Source organism: Neofelis nebulosa, chromosome 6 (genome assembly GCF_028018385.1).
Source record: "Neofelis nebulosa isolate mNeoNeb1 chromosome 6, mNeoNeb1.pri, whole genome shotgun sequence".
NCBI classification, from domain to species: Eukaryota; Metazoa; Chordata; class Mammalia; order Carnivora; family Felidae; genus Neofelis; species Neofelis nebulosa.
Genome location: NC_080787.1, coordinates 78,241,208 through 78,265,342, shown reverse-complemented (window position 1 = coordinate 78,265,342; position 24,135 = coordinate 78,241,208). Strand labels below are relative to the sequence as shown.

At 38.6% G+C, this 24,135-nt stretch overlaps 2 protein-coding genes across 21 annotated transcripts in view; one reads left to right on the top strand and one right to left on the bottom strand.

The window, feature by feature from the left end:
• Positions 1–20,395, bottom strand: part of DOP1A (DOP1 leucine zipper like protein A) — a 111,557-nt gene extending 91,162 nt beyond the window's left edge. For all 12 annotated transcript variants that reach the window (XM_058734563.1, XM_058734568.1, XM_058734567.1 and 9 more), the window contains exon 1: positions 20,267–20,395. The gene's annotated coding sequence lies outside the window, so the exon portion shown is untranslated. The remainder of the gene's footprint in view (positions 1–20,266) is intronic.
• Positions 19,791–24,135, top strand: part of UBE3D (ubiquitin protein ligase E3D) — a 248,345-nt gene continuing 244,000 nt past the window's right edge. For 2 of the 9 annotated variants that reach the window (XM_058734582.1, XM_058734583.1), the window contains exon 1: positions 22,450–22,656. In XM_058734582.1, coding sequence (XP_058590565.1) covers positions 22,580–22,656 — 77 coding nt within the window. In that variant the 5' untranslated portion in view covers positions 22,450–22,579. Of the gene's footprint in view, positions 19,931–22,447; positions 22,657–24,135 lie in introns of those variants that run through there. The other 7 variants (XM_058734586.1, XM_058734588.1, XM_058734584.1 and 4 more) reach the window with 6 other exon arrangements.

Below are 24,135 nucleotides of genomic sequence, written 5' to 3'. Positions count from 1 at the left end.
GCTTCCTTCTCTCTTAAATAAAGCAAATGTTAGCAGACAAAAAAGAAGAAATTGACAGTAATATGATAATAGTAGCGGACTTTAACACCCTACTTACATCAATGGCACGATCATCCACAGAATATCAACAAGGAAACAGTGGCTTTGAATGACACATTAGACCAGGTAGTCCCAATGTATACAGAACATTCTGTCCAAAAAGAGCACTATACAAACTCTTTTCAAGTGCACATCAAACATTCTCCAGGATACATCACATTAGGCCATGTCTCAATAACAACAAGTCTCAATAATTTTAAAAGACTCAAATCATACCACCCATCTTTTCTGACCACAATGGTATGAAACTAGAAGTCAATTACAAGAAAAAATCTGGAAACCACATGAATATATTGATGCTAAACAACATACTAAACAATGATTGGGTCGACCAAGAAATCTATGAGAAAATAAAAAAATACATGGGGACAAATGAACATGAAAACACAACAGTCCAAAATCTCTGGGATGCAGCAAAAGGCAGCAGTTCTACGAGGGAAGGTTATGTGACCATAATAATTATTACCATACAGAAAAAATCAAATGAGCATATGCATCAGTTAGTACTGTGTTTGGCACATATTAACCTTTCTCACTTGTTTCTGGTAACTAACTTCTCTCCTAGAACTCAAAAACCACTGTGTGTGTGTGTGTGTGAGTGTGTGTGTGTGACAACAGGCCGTTTTCTCCCTAAACTCTGCCTGCAAGCTTATGAGTGGTCTCTATCAAAATCTCTTGATTTCAAGCATCTAAGTAAATCCTGCTTCCTTCTAGGAACCTAATTAATACTCCTTCTATCTTCTGACAACTCCCAAATTTCTATCTCTTGCCAGATCTCTTCCTTGAACTCCCAGCATATTAACTGTAATCAGAGTAATGATGTAATTGTGAAGCAATATTACCTCAATTGGCATATTCTGCAGACATACTTTTTTTTAATTCAGTATAAAAAAACTAACCAGTAATGACCAGCTAAGTTTGTGGAGCTTAGAACTCTTTAATGTGTTTGCAGTTAAAAAAAAGTTCAGTCAGGTAAGAAATTTGATTTTTTCTTTTTTATTTTGCTAAAAGTTGTCTAAACACTTAAATATAACTGAAAAGAGTTCATACAGTATAGATACATATAACACTAGGCAGAACATGAAAAACAAAATCTTACGCAGACAGCTGAGAAATGAGACAGGACATTTTGTAGAAGTTTCATCAGCAGGGAGTTATGGTATTTTTGTGTGAAAAGATTGCCAGATCCTGGGACTAGAAATTAGGTTCTGCTTCTTCAATTATTTTTAATGAAAATAAAATCACTTACGGCATATCAGAAGAAGTCTAGGGATGTATCACTTTTGAATTTTTAATCCAATATATGATAAATGCAAATTCCAGCTCTCAAGTATTTTTTTTCCATATTTTATTTCAAAGTGGCTTAGATCAGTACTTTCCAAAGTTCTTTTCAAAGAACCAGTTTTACCCTAATCCACTGGTGACTGATATAAATCATGTACATAGTTGTTGTAGGAATATAAAATTGCTATAAAAATGTCTAAATGCTTACTTTCATCTGTGCTTATTTCAAGTTGTCTTAACAAAGAATTTGTGAATGGCTCACAAATCACACTTTGAACACCAATGACTTAGATCATAATGCGAATACATCTTTTCTCATATTGGATCAAGGAAACTTTATACACTGCCTCTTCTTCAGAAATGTAGTTTCACTTCATAAGAAATGCATATATTTAACAACAAAACAGTGTTTTGTAGAACCCGCCAGCCCACAAAAGATAGGCGATAGGCAATAGGCGGCAGAGTCTCCAAACACAGGAATTAAAGTCAAGACAGCTGAGAATCCAAATCCTACTTAACACTTAGCTGTATGACCTTGGGCAAAATGCCAAACTTCAGTTTCCTCATTTATAAACCAAGATGATAATACCCAACTCAATGGTTGCCAAGATCAGATAAAGAACATATTAAACTTATCAGAGTGCCTGGCACATAGAAAATGCTCTAAAAACTTATTGCTACCATTATCACCAATAAAAATAAAAAAGTACTAGGAAGCAAGTATGCAAATTATAAGGAAATTGTAATTTAAGAGCCAGATATGGCTCTGAACTTATTGGTAGTAAAATGGAAAACTGAAGACTCTGACTAAATTATATCCAGTTGTCTCATGAATGCAAATTAAAATGTGTCATTGCCAGGGTGCCTGGGTGGCTCAGTTGGTTAAGCATCAGACTCTTGATTTCAGCTCAGGTCATGATCTCAAGGTATTGGGTTTGAACTCTGTTATCAGCAGGGAACCCACTTCAGATCCTCTGTCCTCCTCTCTCCCTGCATCTCCCCTGCTTACATTCTCTCAAAAATAAATACTTTAAAAAAATGTGTCATTGCCAAATGTGTGGAATTTTTTTTTTTACTATTTTTATTGAACTGCACATATTTAACTAAATACCTTCTAAGTTCTGACTAATGTACACATCCATAAAACCATCACCACAATCAAGATTTCTCACCAGAGAAATGTTCTCTAACATAGAGAACATTTATATCACCCTAAACAAGAAACCTACCAATTCTACTACCTCTATCAAATGAGGTGGTTTTTTGTTTGAAATTAAAAACAAAAACCAAAAAACAAAGCCCAAAACCTATTCCCGCTAGTACAATAACTATTTAATATAACTAGGAAACTTGAAAAAGTAAAAATCACTAAATAAAAATAAAAATTGTGGTTTGTTCTTAAAGTGATACAGGTAAAGTCAGAATGGCATTTATAATTTTTCTTTCAATATGGAATTGCTGAATCACTATATTGTACACCCGTAACTAATATAACACTGAAAAAATAAAGTTACACTTAATAAAATTTCTCTTTTCCTTCAGGAGCTGCTAACAAGTAGGTTTTTGACCTTAATCTGTAATCGTATCACCTGACAATTCAGCTATTCTTTCAAACTTACAACTCATATAAACTGGACCTGAACTGTCATAAAGCATGATTTAGTGCAGTGTTTTTGTCTCATTCAAATATAAAAATGAAACAAAATAGCTGTTTAAAAAAGAAGGCAGATTCTCTAGGCAAATTAAGGCTTATGAAAATTATCAGGGAAGTATATATATTTATGTTTTCACACATTACAGGGTGATAAGGCTGTATTCAAGAAACAAAACATTCCAACAGACCATCTGAATCTTAAAAAATTTTGTTTAAATCGTTATAAAAAATGAGTAGACCTAATTTCACAAAATAACCACACAAGGATACTTTGGCTGATTTGCTTATTACTAGCTGAGCTCCTGGCTTCCCCCTCTCCTTTGCCATGAAAAGTTTGGGGGAGGGCTGAAGAGACAAAGAACTATTCAGTATTAGCCAATTCTACAGATATATCTGGGGATTGTCCAAGAGTTTTATCACATTCCAGGTATGTAAATGAATACATTCTGAAAGTGCCATGTAATTCAGGGGGAAAAACTTTACTTGTTGATTATGAATGAAAAAGTACTTTAAAAACTGCTATATAGATATATAGTAGACATTTTTTCCAAACTGTTTTGCCTAAATTAAAAATTATTCGGTAACTATTACAATCTAACAAATAAGACAATTATTAACAAATTTATCTCATTTTGGTCAAAAGTTCTGGGTTTCAACACTGACACACTAATACTTTTCAGTGAATAGTTTATTTAATCAACTCATAAAGCTAGTTATTCCAGAAAATTGGAAACTTCCTGGGAGGAAGAAAACACCTACCAGGTATTTCATTAATCGGTTTAAGTACCCACAAGAACCCTAATGATCTGTATGTTCCCTCAGCTGACCCAATCTCAAACCTTCAAATGGTACACACTCTAAGAAACCCCAAATATGTGATCAACAGATCTTCAGCTTTTCTTTGCATGTCTGGCTGCCTTCTGGTCCTAACTACCTTCTCAGGATAAGACCTCCTCTGATGCAGCAGAGGTAGGAACACCTTAGCTAACCTTATATTGTGACTTACTATGTGCCTGGCACCACTCAAATGTTTTGCATATGTTAACTTAATCCTACGAAGTAAACATTATTATGGTCCACACTTACAGATAAAGAGACTGAGGCATAGAATTATTATGTGATACGATGCGTTTAGTAAAAATGATAGAGTCAGAGATTTAGACATAAACAGTCTAGCTTTAGAGTTCTAACTCTTAACCACTACTCTTCATTCCTCTTTTATATCCATCTGACTTCAGGGCCAGGGAGCAAAGTTTCCTTACTCCCTTCAAACTTACCTGGCAAAATCCCAATCTTAGTTGAACTCTATTATCTTTTTCCATGCGAAAGCCCAAACAATTGAACACTGCTGAAGAAAAATCCTACGACCATAGGCTGACTGATTGCATTTTAAATTGAGAAACAAACCTCAAACAGGAGTTCAACACTGTTCTAATCCACTGTTTCCTTAGTAAATTTACTTGCCTGACACAATTATTCATACCTTCTATTCTTTTCAAAAATCTAATACCACATCCCTCCATTGTTGCTAAAGACCCAACTTCCAGTTTAACTAAGAAAACAGAAGCAAAAAGAATGCTTATAGTCCCTTCAACAAATCTGCAAATCTATCTCCACTTATATCCATACTCTCTACTTTCCCTCCTGTTCTGAGGAACAAAGGACCCTCCTCCATCAAAGACCCACTCTTTTGCTCTGGATCCCATCTCCTGTTACCTCTCAAAAATTTCCCTTAAGTGCCTTATTGGTTTACTCTTCTTCAGCACCAATTTCTCCTCCTGTGCAGGATCATTCTCCATCAGCCTATAGACAAAGGCCTGGAATCTCCCACAGTGAGAAACTAAAAGCCATAGCATCCTCTTGACTCTCACAGACTTTTTGGCTATCAACCCATTTCTCTGTCCTCCCTCATTACAAAACTTTCTGAAAGATTTTCCTATACTCATCATTTCCTTATCTCTTCACTCTTTGGCCTACTCAAAAATGTCTTATGACACTGATCTGCAGGGAAACCACCCGTGTAAGAGTCACCAGTAAACTGCTTTAGACAAAGTCAATGGTCATTTCTCCAGTCCCTCATCTTAATTTCTCCTCAGTATTCAATACCTAGTTTTTGGCGACCAGGACTCTTCATTTTCAAGGGATGTTCTGACTTCTTTAACCAGTCTTCTCCAATCTGTGGCAGCACCTCTTCTCTATTCAAATTTTATTAAAAAAAATTTTTTTAATGTTTATTTTTGAGAAAGAGAGAGTGTGAGTAGGGAAGGAGCAGACAGTCAGGGGACACAGAATCGGAAGCAGGCTCCAGCCCATAAACCCTGAGATCATGACATAAGCCGAAGTTGGACACTTAACCAACTGAGCCACCCAGGCGCCCCTATTCAAATTTCACTTTATTATTACTTTGTAAATGTTGAACTACTTCCAGGCTCAATCAGGAACTCTCACCTCTTCTCTAGAGTTATCTCCTCTAGTCCTATAGTTTCAAACAGCATTTGTTAACAAACATATCCTAAACATATACAAAACGCCACTTTTCATTTTCTATTATCCTGGTTAAGGTCTGCTTCTATTCTTAAATCCTTATAATCTATCCTCCACAGAGAAGCTACAGATCTTTTAAAATCATATTAAGTCATTATGGGAATATCCACACTAAATACACCAACATTTTTTGCACTGTAGGGCGTTTTGTATTTGCTATTCTCTGCACCCAAAAGCTCAAAGGTCAACTCTGTGTGGCAAATTCCTTCCCATCCTCCAATATCAAACCCTCAGAAAAGCCTTTTTTGAACAGTCGATCTCAAGTGGCCTACGCCAAGCCCACAATCTGAACATCTATTCTAGAATATCATATTATTTCCTTCCTAGCACTATTTTGGACTGAAATTTCCTATTATTTGCTTGTTTTTTTAAATCTACATTCCCTTATTGCAATGCAAATGCCATGAAGTTAGAAGCCTTATTGGACTTGTATGAGCAGCCCCATACAAGTAGGCCCTCAAATAGGTTTTGAATAAATGAATCTATAAATGTAAACACTGCTCACAAACCATTTGCTTTTTTTCTTTCCTGAGAAATCTGGAGAAAAGAGCAAAGCTACAGTTCTATTTTTTAAACACTACAGTCACACTTGACCTCACTCCCTTCAAACAGACTATATTCATACGGTCATATTAAAGTACTTAATAGTACTTTAAAAAATTGGAAGATTCTCACAAAAACACCTATTAAAAATGTGCTCTATCTAGTTACATTTTAAAATATTAGCTCAGTTTTAGCATCCTTATTTAGTGTAACTACTTAAATGTGGATAATGTCACTCTAGAATGTCCTTTTCTAGGACTGAAAAGGAAATCCATTAAATATGATACTCCTAGAGATCAAATCTTTTAAAATTAATTAGATGCAAATCTCTAGTTGAAGAAAATTCTGACAGTTATATATTTATATTTTCACTTTTTTTTTCTTTTTTTTTTTTCAACATTTTTTTTTATTTTTATTTTTGGGACAGAGAGAGACAGAGCATGAACGGGGGAGGGGCAGAGAGAGAGGGAGACACAGAATCGGAAACAGGCTCCAGGCTCCGAGCCATCAGCCCAGAGCCTGACGCGGGGCTCGAACTCACGGACCGTGAGATCGTGACCTGGCTGAAGTCGGACGCTTAACCGACTGCGCCACCCAGGCGCCCCTTTCACTTTTAATCTCAATGAAAATCATAAAAATAAAACCCAAGATATGAAAAATCAAAAATCTCATATTTCTGCCAAGATGACAAACAGCAAATTTTATTTACTTGGAAAAAAGAGAGTAAAATTAATCAACATATAAAAAATTATCCATCTGTTAGAAACAGTTTGAATTCTATAAAAATTATAACTAAAGATTCCTTCTAGCTTTAATCGCTGATTTTGTGTGACACATAAGCATCATGAAGAAAAGTAATTTAGAAAATAGAACAGTGTGAGCACGTATTACAACCTAAAATAATCCGTTAATAGGTAGCTAGGATTCTTTCTTAAGGATCAAATAGTTAATAGCTATAATAATGAAACTAGACATATGCCCTTGAGTTAAAGATAACATCCTGCTCCCAAAGCATAGCAGCCAAGTAAACACTGCCCATACATTATTCAAGATGATGATGATGATCTGACAGCAGCTCACACTGACTTCGTAATCACTCTGTGGTAGGTACCATGCTAAGCCTTTTACACAAATTATCTCATGTAATCTTCAGGTTTGCTCACACAGCCATGTACATATGAACATTCTGGTGTTTGGTATTTCACACAGAGTTAAGAGGAGGAACTGGGAAGAACTCTGGCAGGCTGACCACTGGGCCTGGTTCATAATCATTATCTTTTTGAACTTTTCCCCACAACTCTTAATTCTTCTGCCTGACCTATCCTACCTCTCCTCTCTTACCCAATTTTTCAAAAACCTGTTCAAATTATATAGCTTCTCTTGACTCTTTATCCAGTTTTTAGACCCTGTTCTTTCTTTTCCTATTCCACTTATTTTCTTACATCATAATAGCAGCACCTGGGTGGCTCAGCTGGTTAAGTATCCAACTCTTCATTTCAGCTCAGGTCACGATCTCATGGTTCATGGGATCGAGCCCTACATTGGGCTCTGTGCTGATGGCACAGAATTCTCTCTTCCCTCTCTCTCTGCTTCTTCCCTCACTTTGCGTGCCCTCTCTCAAAATATATAAAAACACCATAATAATGTAAGTACATACATTTCTGTCGTTCCTTCTAGATGTTGGCTTAAGGACAAGGACCAGAGCTGAACACTGAATACCCCAAACCTATGTCACTGCTCAATACTGAAAGTGTGTAGGTTGAAGTATAAGGCAAAATAACTATAAATTCTAATATTAAAGGGTTTTGTCTGGTTATATGTAAAACAGTGATTCTATTTCAATAAATGACCACAGTGAAAGGGGCATTCTACTCAGTATGTACAGGAACACAATCTACTCCCCTGAGAAAACAATTTCAAAAAAAGTAAAAATATAGTCTCAAGTGGGATTAATCCTGGAAAGGTATTGCAGGATGGGTTGTACATCTCCAAATAGAATTATAGGTGAGGTTGTCCTTAAATTAAGGAAGCCCAAGACTGATGTGAAGATCCATGTTGGATTAGGGGCATGTTCTAAATTAGAAATTTTTTTTATAAAGCACCCACTTCCTCTCCTGTCCTTAGGATGTGTGTTCTGTTTGCCTTTCCTGCTTCCAAAAGCTCATCTAAGCATACAGCCTTGAGATAGAAATATGAATCGCTTCTCGGCCTTTTGGCTAAGATCAAGTGGAGATAGAAATATGGTGTGGGGGCTACCTGAACTGGGTACGTGACCGAACCCAGTTAAGGTCTCTATATAAATTTTTAAGATTCTGGCAGGTGAGTGTGGAGATCTACTTATTTTAAGGCCACCCAAGACAAGCCCTATATGTAAATTCCCTCACTTATTAAACTTGCCACTTACAAATCTGGAATGGTTGCCCTCTTTGTTCTGTCTCTCCCTTCCCTCTATAGAGAGGGTTGGGTTTCAGATTTTAGATATAGGTTCTGAGGAGGTTACAAACCAACACTTGCCCATGCTGTATTCAGAGTAGAGACCAATTTCTCTCCTTCACTGCCAAACCCCATTGCAGTGGTCCCTATATCTATCTATATCTATCATGATGATCCTTAATGAAGCTGGCCTTACCATCTTTAACAAGCATCATTGCATATATATATTTCGTTTTTTTTTTTTAACACTAGCCAACTGTACAAAACTTGCTGCCACCTCCTACCTCAGGGCCTTTGTATGTGCTCTTTCTTTTCCGGGTATGCCCCATTCTCTCTTTCATCATTTCAAATTTTCCTATCAAACTATATTCAAAATGCTATGACTCTGTATGATATCTTCTTTTTTTTTTTTTTAAAGTAAGCTTTATGCCCAAGCTGGGGCTTGAACTCATGACCGTAAAATCAACAGCTGCATATTCTACCAACTGAGCGAGTACATCTTCTGATTCAACCCCTTTAGGCTCATTCTTTAATCAGCCCCTTCTCCAATATTTAGAAACATGGCTTTCATTACAGAATAGCATTTTTAAAAAAATGTCTATTTTATCTATCTTGAGAGAGAGAGCACACAAGCAGGGGAGGGGCAGAGAGAGAGGGAGAGACAGAATCTCAAGCAGGCTCTGCGCCAACAGCACAAGGCTTGATCTTACAACCCTGAGATCATGACCTAAGCCAAAATCAAGAGCTGGACACTTAAATGACTGACCACCCAGGATCCCCTAGCATTTTAAAATGCATATATGCTTCATGTTTCTAAAAGTTTCATGTCATTTATCTTTTTTCAGTTGCAGTAAAAACATACAAAATTAACCATTTTTAAGTGTATAGTGTTAAGTGTATTCACATTGTGCAATTTACTTCCAGAATATTTTCGTTTTGCAAAACTGAAACTTTGTACACATTAAAAATCAACTCTTCTTTTCCCTCTTCCCCAGCTTCTGGCAACCACCATTTTACTTTCTACTTCTAACTAATCTGACTACTTCAGATACTTCATGTAAGGGGAACCATAAAGTATTTTGTCTTTTTTGTGACTGGTTTATTTCACCTAACATAACATCCTTAAGGTTCATCCATGTTGTAGCATGTGAGAGGATTTCCTTCCTTTTTGTTAAATAATATTCCATGTAGATATATATTTATCTATTCACCTGTTCAGAGACATTTACCTTGTTTCTACCTCTATGCTATTGTGAGTAGTGCTGCTGTGAACTTGAGTGTGCAAATATCTCTTCAGGATCCTGTTTTCAATTCTTTTGAATACATACTCAGAAGTGGGAATGCTGGACCATATGGCAGTTCTGTTTTTAAGAGGAACCACCATACTGTTTTCCATAGCAGCTGTACCACTTTACATTTTTTTCCTTCAAAGTCATTGTATTTTACTCATTTTTAAACTTAAATCCAAGTTAGTTAACATATAGTGTAATAATAATTTCACAAATAGAATTTAGTGATTCATCACTTACATATAACACCCAGTGCTCATCCCAAGTGTACTCCTTAATGCCCCTCACCATTTAGCTCATGCCCCCACCCAACACCCTGCTAGCAATCCTCAGTTTATTGTTTTTGAGTCTCTTACGGTTTGTCTCCCTCTCTGTTTTTATATTACTTTTGCTTCCCTTTCCTTATGTTCATCTGTATTGTATCTTAAATTCCACATGAGTGAAATCATGTGATACTTGTTTCTCTGACTTACTTCGCTTAGCATAATACACTCTAGTTCCATCCATGTTCTGCAAATGGCAAGACTGCATTCCTTTTGATTGCCGAGTAATATCCCATTATGTGTATTTGTATATACACACACACACATACACACCACATCTTTATCCATTCACCAGTCGACAGACACTTGGACTCTTTCCATACTTTGGCTATTGCCGATAGTGCTGCTGTAAACACTGGTGTGCATATGCCCCTTTGAATGAGCACTCCTGTATCCTTTGGATAAAATGTCTAGTAGTGCAAATGCTGGGTTGAAGGGTAGTTCTATTTTTAATTTCTTGAGGAACCTCCATACTGTTCTCCAGAGTGGCCGCACCAGTTTGTATTCCCACCAGCAGTGCAAAAGGGTTCCTCTTTCTCTGCATCCTCGCCAACATCTGTTGTTGCCTGAGTTGTTAATGTTAGCCATTCTGACGGTGTAAGGTGGTATCTCATTGTGGTTTTGATTTGTATTTCCCTGATGATGAGTGATGTTGAACATTTTTCCATGTTTAGCCATCTGGATATCTTCTTTAGAAAAGTGTCTATTAGTGTCTTTTGCCAATTTCTTTACTGGATTATTTGTTTTTTTGGGTGTTGAGGTTGATAAGTCCTTTATAGATTTTGGATACTAACCCTTTATCTGAAATGTCATTTGCAAATATCTTCTCCCTTTCTGTCAGTTGCCTTTTAGTTTTGTTGACGGTTTCCTTTGCTGTGCAGGAGCTTTTTATCTTGATGAGGTCCCAATAGTTCATTTTTGCTTTTATTTCTCTTGCCTCCAGAGACATGTCAAGTAAGAAGTTGCTGTAGCCAAGGTCAGAGAGGTTGTTGCCTGCTTTCTCCTCTAGGATCTTGATGGCTATCTTACATTTAGGTCTTTCACCTGTTTTGAGTTTATTTTTGTGTACGGTGTAAGACAATGGCCCAGGTTCATTCTTCACATGTTGCTGTCCAGTTCTCCCAGCACCATTTAGTAAAGAGACTGTCTTTTTTCCATCAGATACTCTTTCTTGCTTTGTCAAAGATTAGTTGGCCATGCATCTGTGGGTCCATTTCTGGGTTCTCTATTCCATTGGTCTATGTATCTGTTTTTGTGCCAGTACCATACTGTCTTGATGATTAGAGCTTTGTAATACAGCTTGAAGTCCCAGAATTGGGATGCCTTCAGCTTTGGTTTTCTTTTGGAGGATTGCATTAGCTATTTGGGGTCTTTCTGGTTCCATACAAATGGTAGGATTATTTGTTCTAGCTCTGTGAAGAATGTTGGTGTTATTTTGACAGGGATTGCCCATTTTACATTTCCACCAACATTGCAGAAGGCTTCTAATTTCTCCACATCCTTGCCAACGCGCTTCAGTTTTTTGATAGTAGCCATTCAAATGGGAGTGAGGTGGTATCTCAACACAGCTTTGACTTACATTTCTCTAATAATCAATGATGCTGAAAACCTTTTCATATGCTTTGGCCATTTGTATATAATCTTTGGAGAAATGTCTATTTAAGTCTTTCCTCGTTTAATTGGTTGTCTTTTTGTTGCTGAGCTGTAATTCTTTATACATTCGTGTGGTAGCTAGCTTCCAGGATGACCTCCAATGATCCTCAACTCCTGATATTCATACTGTTATATAGTCACACCTCTTACACAAAATCACTGCTGGTCTATGTGATATCTCTTGGATCACTCATTCTGGGGCAACCTAGCCTTATGTGATAAGGACACTTCAAGTTGCCCTCCAGAGAGAAACTCAGGCCTCCCTTCAACAGCCTGCAACAACTTGCTAGTATGTGAGTGACCCACTTTGGAAAGGGTTTCTCCAACCCCAATCAAACCTAAAGATGACAGCAGTTCAGGCCAACATCTGACTGCAACCTCACAAAACTGAAGTCAGAACCTCACAGCCAAACTGCTCCCTCAAATCCTTCTGAATGAAACTCTGAGAGGTTTTATTGTTTTAAGTCACTATGTTTTGGGATAATCTGTGCAGCCATAGATGACTAAAAAGTTTATTCTCAAAATATTTTCCTCTTTTATTTCAAACAATTAAAAATTTTTTTAATGTTTATTTCTTTTTGAGAGAGACAGAGTGCGAGCGAGGAAGGGGCAGAGAGACGGGGAGACACAGAATCTGAAGCAGCTTCCAGGATCTGAACTGTCAGCACAGAGCCCAATGCAGGGCCTGAACCCACAGACTGCAAGGTATGACCTGAGCTGAGGTCGGTCGCCTAACCTACCGAGCCACCCAGGCACCCCAAAACAATTTAAGTACAGCTGACACGCAATGTTACATTAGTTTCAGGTATTTGACAAGTTTACACATTACGGTGTGCTGACCACAAATGTAGCCACCACCTGTCATCACACAACACTGCTACAATATCATTGACTATATTCCTCATGGTGTGCCTTTTATTCCAGTGATTTGTTCATTCCACAACTGGAAGCCTACATCTCCACTCCCCTTTACCTATTTTACCATTCTCCCACCCCCACCCCTCCTGCAACCATCAGTTTTCTGTAGGTCTGATTCTGGTTTTTGTTTGTTCGTTCATTTGTTTCTTTTGATTCCACATGAGTGAAATCATAGGTATTTATCTTTTTCAGCCTGACTTATTTCACTTAGCATAATACCCTTTATTGGTCTACCCATGTTGTTGCAAAAAGACAAAGTCCAAATAATTTTCCTCGTGTGTGTATTATGCACCACATCTTCCTTATCCAATTATCAGTGGACACTTAGGGTGCTTCCATATCTTGACTGTTATAAAAAATGCTGCAATAAACATAGGGTGCATATATCTTTTCAAGTTAGTGTTTTCATTTGTTTGGTAAATACACAGTAGTGTAATTACTAGATCACATGGTATTTGTGTTTTTAATTTTTGAGAGACCTCCACACTGTTTTCCACAGTGGTTATACCCATATGCATTCCCACCAATAGTACACAGGGATTCCTTTTTCTCCACATCCTCACCAACAGTGATTATTTGTCTTTTTTATTTTAGCCATTCTGGCAGGTATAAGGTGATATCTCATTGTGGTTTTGATTTGTGTTTCCCTGATGATTATTGATGTTGAGCATCTTTTCATGTGTCTGTTGCCCATCTGTACATCTTCTTTGAACAACAATCTATTCAGATCTTCTAACCATTTTTTCATTGGATTGTATGGGGTTTTTTTGGTGTTGAGTTGTATAATTCTTTATATATTTTGGATATTAACCCCTTACTGATATAAAGTTGGAGGTATCACAATTCTAAATTTCAAGATGTACTACAAAGCTCTAGTAATAAAAACAGTACAGTACTGGCATAAAAACAGACACATAGATCAATGAAACAGAACAGAGAGGCCAGAATTAAACCCATGTTTATATGGTTAATCTGTAACAAAACAGGCACGAATAGACAATGAGGGAAGGTTTCTTCAATAAATGGTGCTGGGAAAACGTGATAATTATATGTAAGAGAATGAAACTGGACCACTTTCTAATACCATACACAAAAATAAAATGGACTAAAGACCTAAAACCATAAAAATCCTAGAAGAGAACACAGGTAGTAATTTCTGACACTGGACACAGCAACGTTTTTCTAGATGTGTTTCTACTGGCAATGGAAAGAAAATACCGGGACTACATCAAAATAAAAACTTTTGGCAAAGTGAAGGAATCCATCAGCAATCCATGCTCTATAACTTAAAACACGTAATAAAAACAGTAGTTACCGCATCACATAAAACTAACACGCAACCTCAAATCACTAACATCAGGGACGCTTGGGACACCTTCTAATAAAATGACAGGTGCCATAAAAATAATCATCTTGGGGGCACCGGGGTGGCTCAGTCTGTTAAGTGCCTGACTTCAGCTCAGGTCATGATTTCATGGTTCGTGAGTTTGAGCCCCACACTGGGCTCCCTGCTGTCAGTGCAGAGCCTGCTTCAGATCCTCTGTTCCCCTTGCTTTCTGCCCCTCCCAACTTGCACACGTGTTAACTCTCTCTCAAAAAATAAATAAAACAAAAGAAAAAAATAATCGTGTTGCCAGAACCCCTCACTCAGGCTTAAGAGTAGACTCCTGATCAACTGGTGGTAACATTTATGGAATTGCTGGTATACAAAATAGAAGTCGCTTAGTATTTATTTTTCTTCCAAAATGACAGACACTAACTTTAAAGCAAGTACTACATTCTATATTTTTCCTCAGGAGAAAAACTGTCCAGGAAATTTTAAAATCAAGATATTGTAAGACATGTGTTAAGTGGATATGAAAAGCCACTAGGCAAAGTGCATCATGCTGAAGACAAGCAGAAAGTATCATAGCAGACTGGGATGGCATTTGTGGTATATAATAAACAAGAGTTCCAGCTATTTGGAAAATTTGATTGATCATAACATATCCTAAGTGTTTCAAGTAGCTGATACAGCACAAACAAAAGCAAATGGAAACGTAAGGTTATTTACCTGTATAATTTAAAGGACTGCTGTGCTTTTATAGTTCTTCTGATTATAGTCAGTATTACTTTCAAGTGCTAAGAGTTTATATGCATTGCTTCTATGCTGATTTTCTAGTAGAGACATAGGAAATAAACTACTTGTTTGGGTGAAATCTTTTATGAAATAAAGACTATTCATCCAAAGGGCTCTTTTCTTACTTCCAAATGGAGGTTGTATCCCAGAACCTGAGATTAACAGCAATGTGACCTCTGGTTGAGTAGCAAATTATTGTGTATACTGATAAACTAAGTGTTACCATTTAGGTAAATTGGCTTTTGGAAATCAGTAACACCAAACTAAATGACTTATTTACCCGAACTCTTGGTTTGTGAACACAAAATAATGGTAATTTAAACATGAAGCTCATAATACCGATGTAAGCCTAAAAATAACCACAGCAAGTTGAAATACAGGATGTATTTTACAGAACAAGAGTAGGGAATTTATTTTCTGTCTGTTCACATTACACTCTTTCCATAAGAGAGGAGAATTTTTCATTGCCTCAGAAGAAAAAAAAAGTCTAGAAATGTCTTCTGTAGGATGGAAATACTAAAATATAGCTCAAACTTAAAAAGCGAAGAGAGGAAGAAGAAGGTATTATATTAAGTTTATTACCTCATCCATGCTTATAGGAGCTATTGCCAGATAAACATAGTATCAACATTTCATCACTCCTGAATCAACACTCATCACTTTGTCATTTAAAGGCTCTCACTGACTTTTAGATTTAGATTTATTTCTTTATATTCGAAGGTTTATCTTACAGCTAAGGTACTAGTTTAAAAAGGTGGATGTTTTATCTATAAAAGTAACATTAGTAACATTAAAGACATTTTTTTGGAAAAAAAATAGAAACTTACCTAATTCAGTAATGATCATAAAGTTTAAATTATTTTTTGAAGTTAACTCAAACTCTAGTACACCTTTTAATTTGCAATTGAGGCTATATTTCCAAATTCTTCCACAGATGAAATTCTAAAGAATTCAGGCCCTGATGAATCCACTATCTCCCCAAATTTTGGCCACCAATCAGATGTGAGATGATTTTATGGGGTCCAAGTAATGCGCTAAGTGACACTGAATCAGTGAGGGATTTATTCCCTCTTCATTCTCTTGCAGTTCCTGACTGCATCAGGAAGTTCTCAGATTGATGGCAGAATGTTATCAACACCTCTAATTCTTGCTTATCTCTCCTTTAAACAAAGAACAGTGTTCAATGGCCAATACTTTCTAGAATTTAACAACACTTTTGTTTCCATTATTTTCATCTTTATGTCTATCTTCTGTTTATGGCAAGTGATACCTACTCTTAAAAATTTTTAAATGTTTATTTATTTTTGAGAGAGACAGAGGATGAGCAGGGGTGAGCCAGGGGCAGAGAGGGAAGGAGACACAGAACTCAAAGCAGGCTCTGCACAGAGCCTGATGCGGGGCTTGAACTCACAAACTGTGAGATCATGACCTGAGCCGAGGTCGGATGATTAACTGAGTCACCCAGACACACCCCTACTTTCTATTTATGGTGGTTATTGCAAGTTTTCTTTAAAATTATGTTAATAACTACAAATAAGTATACAGGAAGTATGCAGATATGGCCAAAGTTCTGAAGATAGAAAAATGACTGAAGTTCGAGAAATACTACACTCACCATTTGGTCAACAAATAAATACAGGTGCCTACTATGAACGTGCCATTGGTTTCACCATTAAGGATAGACAAGAATGATAAATGCTAACAGGAAAGTCAGAAGAGAATTACTTCAAAATGAGGTAATCAAAAAAAAAGATCCACAGACAAGGTGGCATTGGAGCGAGGGTAGTATGATGTAGACATGCCAAGACAGGGGCAGCATGTGTTTGGAGGAAGCAAAAACCTAACAATACAGGCCTAAGTGGTGGCCTGTTCCAAATCTTGATTGTGCTGGTTACCTGGGTGTGTATACAATGTACACACAAAATGAATGCACATTATATGTAAAATTTTTCTTAAATTTGATACAATGTCTTTGACCTGCGCAATTAAAAAAAAAAAAAATCATTGATATTTTAGGCTTGGAATAGCTTGGAGAAGGAGAGGTAAATAGGTAAAGACAATACAGAGAAAATGGACATCACCATTTAAAGACAAGGGAATCAAAAGAACTTACTTTCATATCATAAATTTTCAATAAAAACTGTAAACTATGGTGCACCTGGCTGACTCAGTAGGTAGAGTTTGCGACTCTTCATCTCAGGGTTGTGAGTTCGAGCCCCACACTGATGTGGAGACAGCTTAAAAAAAAATTGTAAAAAGAAAAACAAAAAAAACCCCAAAACACACACCCACACACACCAAACCAAAACCACAAAATAACAACAACAGCAGCAAACCCGTAAGCCATTAAACAAAAACTGCAGCTATTTACTTCTTGACAGTTGCATTTCATAGAGAAAATTTACCTGAATTAAGGCTTACCTCCTGACCCCCTCAAACAAAGGAGCACATTAATAGCAACCATTCCTAACAAAGTATCAGTTAAAGTAGCCACACTGTGTGCTAGTGACACCTGATAGAATTTAGCAAAATAATTTAAGACTGCATTCAACACTTACATCCTGTTTGTAAGCGACTCAGAAAAGACTACCTTAGAATTTATGTTTTAACCTTGAACCCCTTCTAATGATCTAAGCTCTTAAAATCAGTAATGATTAAGAACATTTCCAATGGCTTTTATTACATTTCATAGTTTAAGAACTCACGACTAGCGAGGGAACTCAATCATAGTAAAAAAAAAAAATGCCATTATCAACAAGTCTTGTTGGAACTTTATAATGCCATTCTTAATAAAATCAATGACTTAACCATAAAATTAAATTCAAAACATGAATTATGATTCAAGAAAAGCATCAAGAGACCAGAAAAAGATGATCTTCTGCCATAAATTAAAGCATTAAAGTACATAGAAACTTATGTGCATCTTTAATATTTTATTAAGGAAAATATAAGCCTTTTGTTATACCAATGAGTTGTCACTAGATCTTCATGCCCCAGAAAGCTTAAACTGAAAGCTAAATAAAAAGCACAACGTAGGGAATTTTAGAGTTGAAAGAAGACGCAGCTCAGGTATAGGCAGTCCCATCTTATTAGAGTCTGATTTATAATTTTTCACAGTGGCAGCAAGTCACAGCTCCCAGTCACACAATCATGATGGCAAACCACTGATATACTTACAACCATTCTTTATCCACGCAATTATTCTTTTTCATTTAGCATAGTAGTCAATAAATTACATGAGATATTCAAAACTTTTATAATAAAATGTGCTTTGTGTTAATTTTGCCCAACTGTAGGTCAATGTAAGTATACTGACAGAGAGAGAGAGACAGAGGACAACTGGGGAGGGGCAGGGAGAGAGGGAGACACAATCTGAAGCAGGCTCTAGGCTCCCATGCTATCAGCACAGAACCTGATGGGGGCTCAAACCCACGAACTGTGAGATCATGACCTGAGCCAAAGAGGCCTAACTGACTGAGACACCCAGGTGTCCCTTGTACACTGAGCATTTTTAACATACGTTAAATGTATTAAACGCATTTTCAAATTATGATATTTTCAATTTATGATGCGTTTACAGGGACACAACCCTATAAGTTGAGGAAGATCTGTATAGTAATTTTCAAATTGGTATTCTATGTAATTATATTTCTAATGTTAACAGGTTGGCCAAACCACAAGAGACTCTTTAAATACAGAGAACAAACTGAGGGTTGATGGGGGAGTGGGGGAGAGAGGAAAGTGGGTGATGGGCACTGAAGAGGGCACTTGTTGGGATGAGCACTGGGTGTTGTACGGAAGCCAATGTGACAATTAAAAAAAAGAGAGAGAGAAAATAGGCTTTCTGGCCAGGTAAGTTTAGAAAATGCTTTGATAACCTTCCCCTGAAGATTTATATGCATATGAGCATAGTAGTAAAGGTTTTGAAAAATCCTGCAGTTAAAAGCAAATCAGAAGTTAAAACTGATTTAACCAATGCACCCCTAAATCATTTGCCATGGAACACTGTTTTGGGGCAGTAAGGCTATTGATGGATTGAGAAGAGTGTTCAAAGGGAGACATCAATTTGGAAAATTTTGATCTTATGAAATTACCTTACAGATGACAAAACTGATTAGAGATAACATTTCTTTAGGAGAACAAAGGATTTGAACAAAATCTTTACTTCCTAGGCCATCGCTCTTTCCACTACTTTAACTACAAAATAAGACTCTTTAAACTCTATATAGTCAAACATTTAATTTACGTTTAACATTCTGGCTATGGTGTCACATTTTCTGATTTGTGTACTCACTTAGGCATTTTTAATTCTTCCTTCAAGGCCTGGTTTCCTTAATAACTAGGCCCACCTGGAAATTTACTATTGTTTGGTACTAATGGGGAATGATTTCATTTGGAGTAGCAGCTTAAAGTGATCACTAAAATAAAGCATTTGTACAACTGGTTTTAGTTTACTCTTGTTATAACTTAGCGCAACTAAATCACTATGTTATGAGATGGTGAATTTCTTAGCATATAATGTCAACATATGCTATCCATGATAACATACTAGATCTTCTGTCTGTGTAGAAGGGAGCCAAGAACATCAAAATTGAGAGATTTCTGTCTTTGAACAATTCTGAGCTTATCTGTCAGGCAAACAGTTTCCTATCTTTTTTGTAATTATCAAAAAAATGTTTTCATTGCTTTAACTATGGTCTCCAAATCAGATTATCACAATATAGTTCTCAAACTCCTTAGAACTATACATTATAGTGTTCAGAAACACAATTCTTCCAGCTTTACATAAGTATCGTTGTGTGCCACTCCCCCCTCCGGGTAGGAGTGAAGAATGGAAGAGACTGAACAAGTAACTATTGTTATGCTGCAACTTTAAAAGGCTTGAGAATCAAAGGTGATAATAGTTAACAACTTCCTTATGACTAACCTGACTTCCTCTAAAAAACTTCTGCACTCCTTTCCAACCCCCACATGGAACCTTAACTATAGCTGGCATTCGTGTCTCCTCAATCTTAAAAGAACCCACCAGATGAATGAGAAGGCACGAAGCCTGGATTCCACCAACAAAGAGGTTAGTCCGTGCGCCTTTATCGCACAGGTGCGACCTCCACCCCCAACCTTGCGCACCGCTGGGCCCCCGCGCAGGAGGCCCCACTGCCTTGGGGCCGCCCTCGAGCCTCCGCCCAGCCCCGGCCCGCCGATCCCCGCGCAGCTCGCGCCTCTCCGGAAACCGGAGGGCGACCGGCCGGCTTCCAAGCTCCAGGCGGGGCCGAGGCGGCAACACCCCCGACGCCACAGAGCCTGCCCGGCGGGGCGTCCCCGCAGCTCCGGAACAGGCCAGGCCGAGGAGACCGCTCAGGGCCGGCAGCCGGCCTCGCGACCGCGCTGGGGGCGGGGACGCTGTTACCTGCCGTGGGCTCGGCCGCTCCCCGCCGGCGCCGCTCTCCTGGCAACCGCGGCAACGACGCGGAGGCCGGGAGCCGAAGGGCTTAGTGACAGCTCCCAGCGTGCACCGCGCCCGCGCCCACGCCGGCGTCGACGTCGACGGCCCCTGGATCCCCGCCCCCGGTCCGTGCTTCGCCTCTCGGCTCTAGCTGTCGCCACAGCGCCCTCGAGCGGACTGTTGGGCCACCAACTATGGGGATGGATGGGCCTGGAAAGTGAATAGCAGGTGTTTTCAACTTTCCAGCACCAGGGGCATCTTAATGAGGAGTTGGCAGGAATGCTAGGAATTGAGAACAGCTTTTAAATATTATTTAAACAATCACTTAAGTGCTATTTAAACTATTCTTCAATATTTCATATGAGGAACTTGAGGCCCAGAAGAAGTTAGAGACTGGTGAAGTTAGGAGATAAATAGTTGTTATCAGATTTGGAACCATTTTGAGTTTATGTGTCTCTAAATCATGTAGTTACTACAAGGAAGTTGCAGTTTTGCCTAAACCGTAGGATCACAGGAAAAAAAGACTGATTTTATGTTTTATAAATGTGTGAATATATATGAAATATAGCAATCTTTAAAAAGAACCAAACGCCAAGTTCGAAGCACATGCTGTGCTAAGACTTAAATATTTCAATATAATGTGTCTGTATTTAAAACTCAATAGCCTTGAGAACTAAAGATGGAAGATATTAGGAGTTAAAATCAACACCTATGATCACCATTATTTGAGGTGGAATAGTAGTAAATACAATTGTTTAACTGCATTGTTACCTCCATCCATGATTTTGAATTATTGTGATGAAAACAGGAATTTGTGAAGCAACACAATAAGCTTTGAAACAGCAAATACTTAACTTTAGAAAACTGTCTTAAAATAGTATCTCTAAAGTGGATTTATTATTTATTTGGAAAATCTTCAAATTAAGAAGCAATCCGTAAGCACGATTTTCTTAATTTATATTCGGAAATACATCATTGTTTCTGTTTTTAAGAACTAAAAGCTTTTTTTTTTTTTTTGGTAAGATTTTATTTTTAAGTTATCTCTACACCCAATGTGGTGCTCCAATTTACAACCCTGAGATCAAAAGTGGCATGTTCCATCCACCAAGTCGGCCAGGTGCCCCCAGCCTCTTGCTTTTAAAATTCTTATTGGGGCTCCTGGGTGGCTCAATAGGTTGAGCTTCAGACTTGGGCTCAGGTCATGTTCTCAGGGTCATGATATCACCGTTTGTGAGTTTGAGCCCGGCTTCCGGTTCTGTGCTGACAGCTCAGAGTCTGGAATCTTCTTCCAATTCTGTGTCTTCCCCCCTCTCTCTCTGCCCCTTCCCCACTCATATTCTCTCTCCCTCAAAAATAAACATTAAAATTCTCATTGTAAGTCCACCACTATAGCTTTACATTTTAATATTTCCCCATTTTAAGTATTTACATTATAGTAGATCGTTTTCTTTACTATGTCAAACTTTCCAAAATTATCTTCTAGTTGTAATAAGATTGTGACTTCTGTGAATAAGTTTTTATTTATACAAAATATGGGGAGTGGAAATGTATATGCGGATCATTCTCATCTTCCTGTTTTCAAAGGTTATAGGAATGGTTAATGCTATGATTCATGACACTTGATTTAACCACACTCCTTTCTGCATCGGTAACAGAAAACTTCTTACATTTTTGCAACTGTTTACATCTTGGAGCAACTGTGTCTAAATCGAGAAGCAATGCCAAATCAATCTCGGACGTTTGTTGCCTTAGAGGAGAGCTAGCAAAGGACAGACCACAGTTCATAAAAAAATATACTGTACTTTATTAAAAAACGAAACCAGATTGTATGTTTGGGGTGGAGAAATCTGCTCTCAGGCCTCCAGGGGTCAGTGCCAGTTCTATACCACCTCCCTCGGTCATCTCCCTTTCTTCCAGCCTTATTTCTACCCTAGCTAGTCAAGGGAGTGTACTCGGCTCCGATTTTTAAGGTCCTGTCCTGGGAGACTAACGCACCTGGCCACGCCCACACGGAGAAGAGTGGGAGAACCGTTTGGTTCTCCCTGCCCACCTTTGTGACCACTCAGACCCGAGGCCCATAATTGAAAACGCTCACGTTGCCGGGTCTAGTCCTCGCGGTAGCGCGCTCTCCACCCGGCAGGCGGCGCTGTGGGCTGGCGGGCTGTGTCCGCCCAGCGATCCGGTCTGGGAGGCCCGTGCGGCCGCCACCGCCGCACGTGCAGCCGCTGCTGGCCGTGGTGGCTCCGCTTCGCCAGAAGCTGCGGCCGGGCGGCGGCCATGGCGACGACTGCCGCGGGGACGCCCGTGTTCCTGGAGGTGCGGACACAGCTGCAGAGCGCGCTGCTGATCCTGGGGTAAGGCCGGCGCTGGGCGTGTGGGGCTCCGACGTGCCGTGCGTAGCCTGCGTTTCTGCTGGCCCGGGAGCCTCCGCCTGCCTCAAAAGCACGGGGTTTGGAGTTCTTGACGGTTGCTTAGAGCCTGTCCCATTACTGAAAGTGGAGCTTCTCTTCCCATCCCTTGTGTTTTTAGTCCCCCCCACCCCTTCACTGGTAATCTCGGTATCACCAGGAGCTTTTCAGAAATGCAGTCTCAGCCCCACACCAGACCTGCTGAATCAGAACTTGTCTTTTAACACGCTTTCCAGGAGTCAGAATACACACTGAAGTTTGAGGATCGCTGATATAACAGTATCCGGCCTTTCCACAAGCAGTGCAAAAAATGCCGTGCCTGTTTCTTTTTGGGATCCTCACTAGAGGATAAGTTCCAATGTGAGAGCTTCTTATTTTGTAAATAAACTCGAGATTTTTTTTGTTTTGTTTTTTGTTTTTTGTTTTTTGTCCGCAGCGTTCTCTGCAGAAAAACTGAGACGCTCATTGAACGACTAACAAAGGTTGCAGGCTTCTTATTGGAGCTCATTCATATTCTGCGTTCCAGTGAGAAGTCAGCAAACGTTTGACTTCGTTATTCACTATAACAAACAAACTTTTAGGAGAAATGTCCTCTTTTTTTGCTTGTTTGGTAGTATGTGGTCCCCTCGATTGTTCCCTTGTGACTGCTGTTTCAAGTAGAGTAAATTAGATGTTAAAATCCTGAAACTTTTACTACACAGAGCCACTCTGAAGTAGATTGATGCCCATCTTTCTTTTCCTTATATTTGCCAAGTATAAGTGTGGCAGTTTGGGATTTGGTATGAGAATTGAATTCAAATTCTAGCTTCTTCACAAGGGCAGAATTGCTTAATCTGAACTTTTCCCCTTGTCAAATGGGGATGATATTTATTACCCTTCTCTTTTTCTTCTGTTTCTCCCGCTACCTCTTAAATCATAAGTTCAGACAAGTCTCTCCAATTCCAGTCCACTCTGTAGGGTTATTAGCAGCCGCAAACTTACATAAAACAAAAACAAAAGACAACCTCCCTACTTCCTCTCATCAAAGAGGCCCTTCAGTGTTCCCTTGGGTTACTACTCTCTCGTGTTTAAGCAAGTGAAGAAACCTGACTTTGCTAGTTTGTCCCTGATAGTCTTTGGCTGTTGAACTTTATCACCACCTTGCCCCTGGTAAAAGCAAAAGCAACCACTCTTCTGATTTTCTTTAAAAAAAATTTTTTTTTAACGCTTATTTATTTTATTTTTTTTTTTTGAGACAGAGAGAGACAGAGCATGAACGGGGGAGGGTCAGAGAGAGGGAGACACAGAATCTGAAACAGGCTCCAGGCTCCGAGCTGTCAGCACAGAGCCCGATGCGGGGCTCGAACTCACAGACTGAGAGATCGTGACCTGAGCCGAAGTCGGACGCTTAACCGACTGAGCCACCCAGGCGCCCCTCTTCTGATT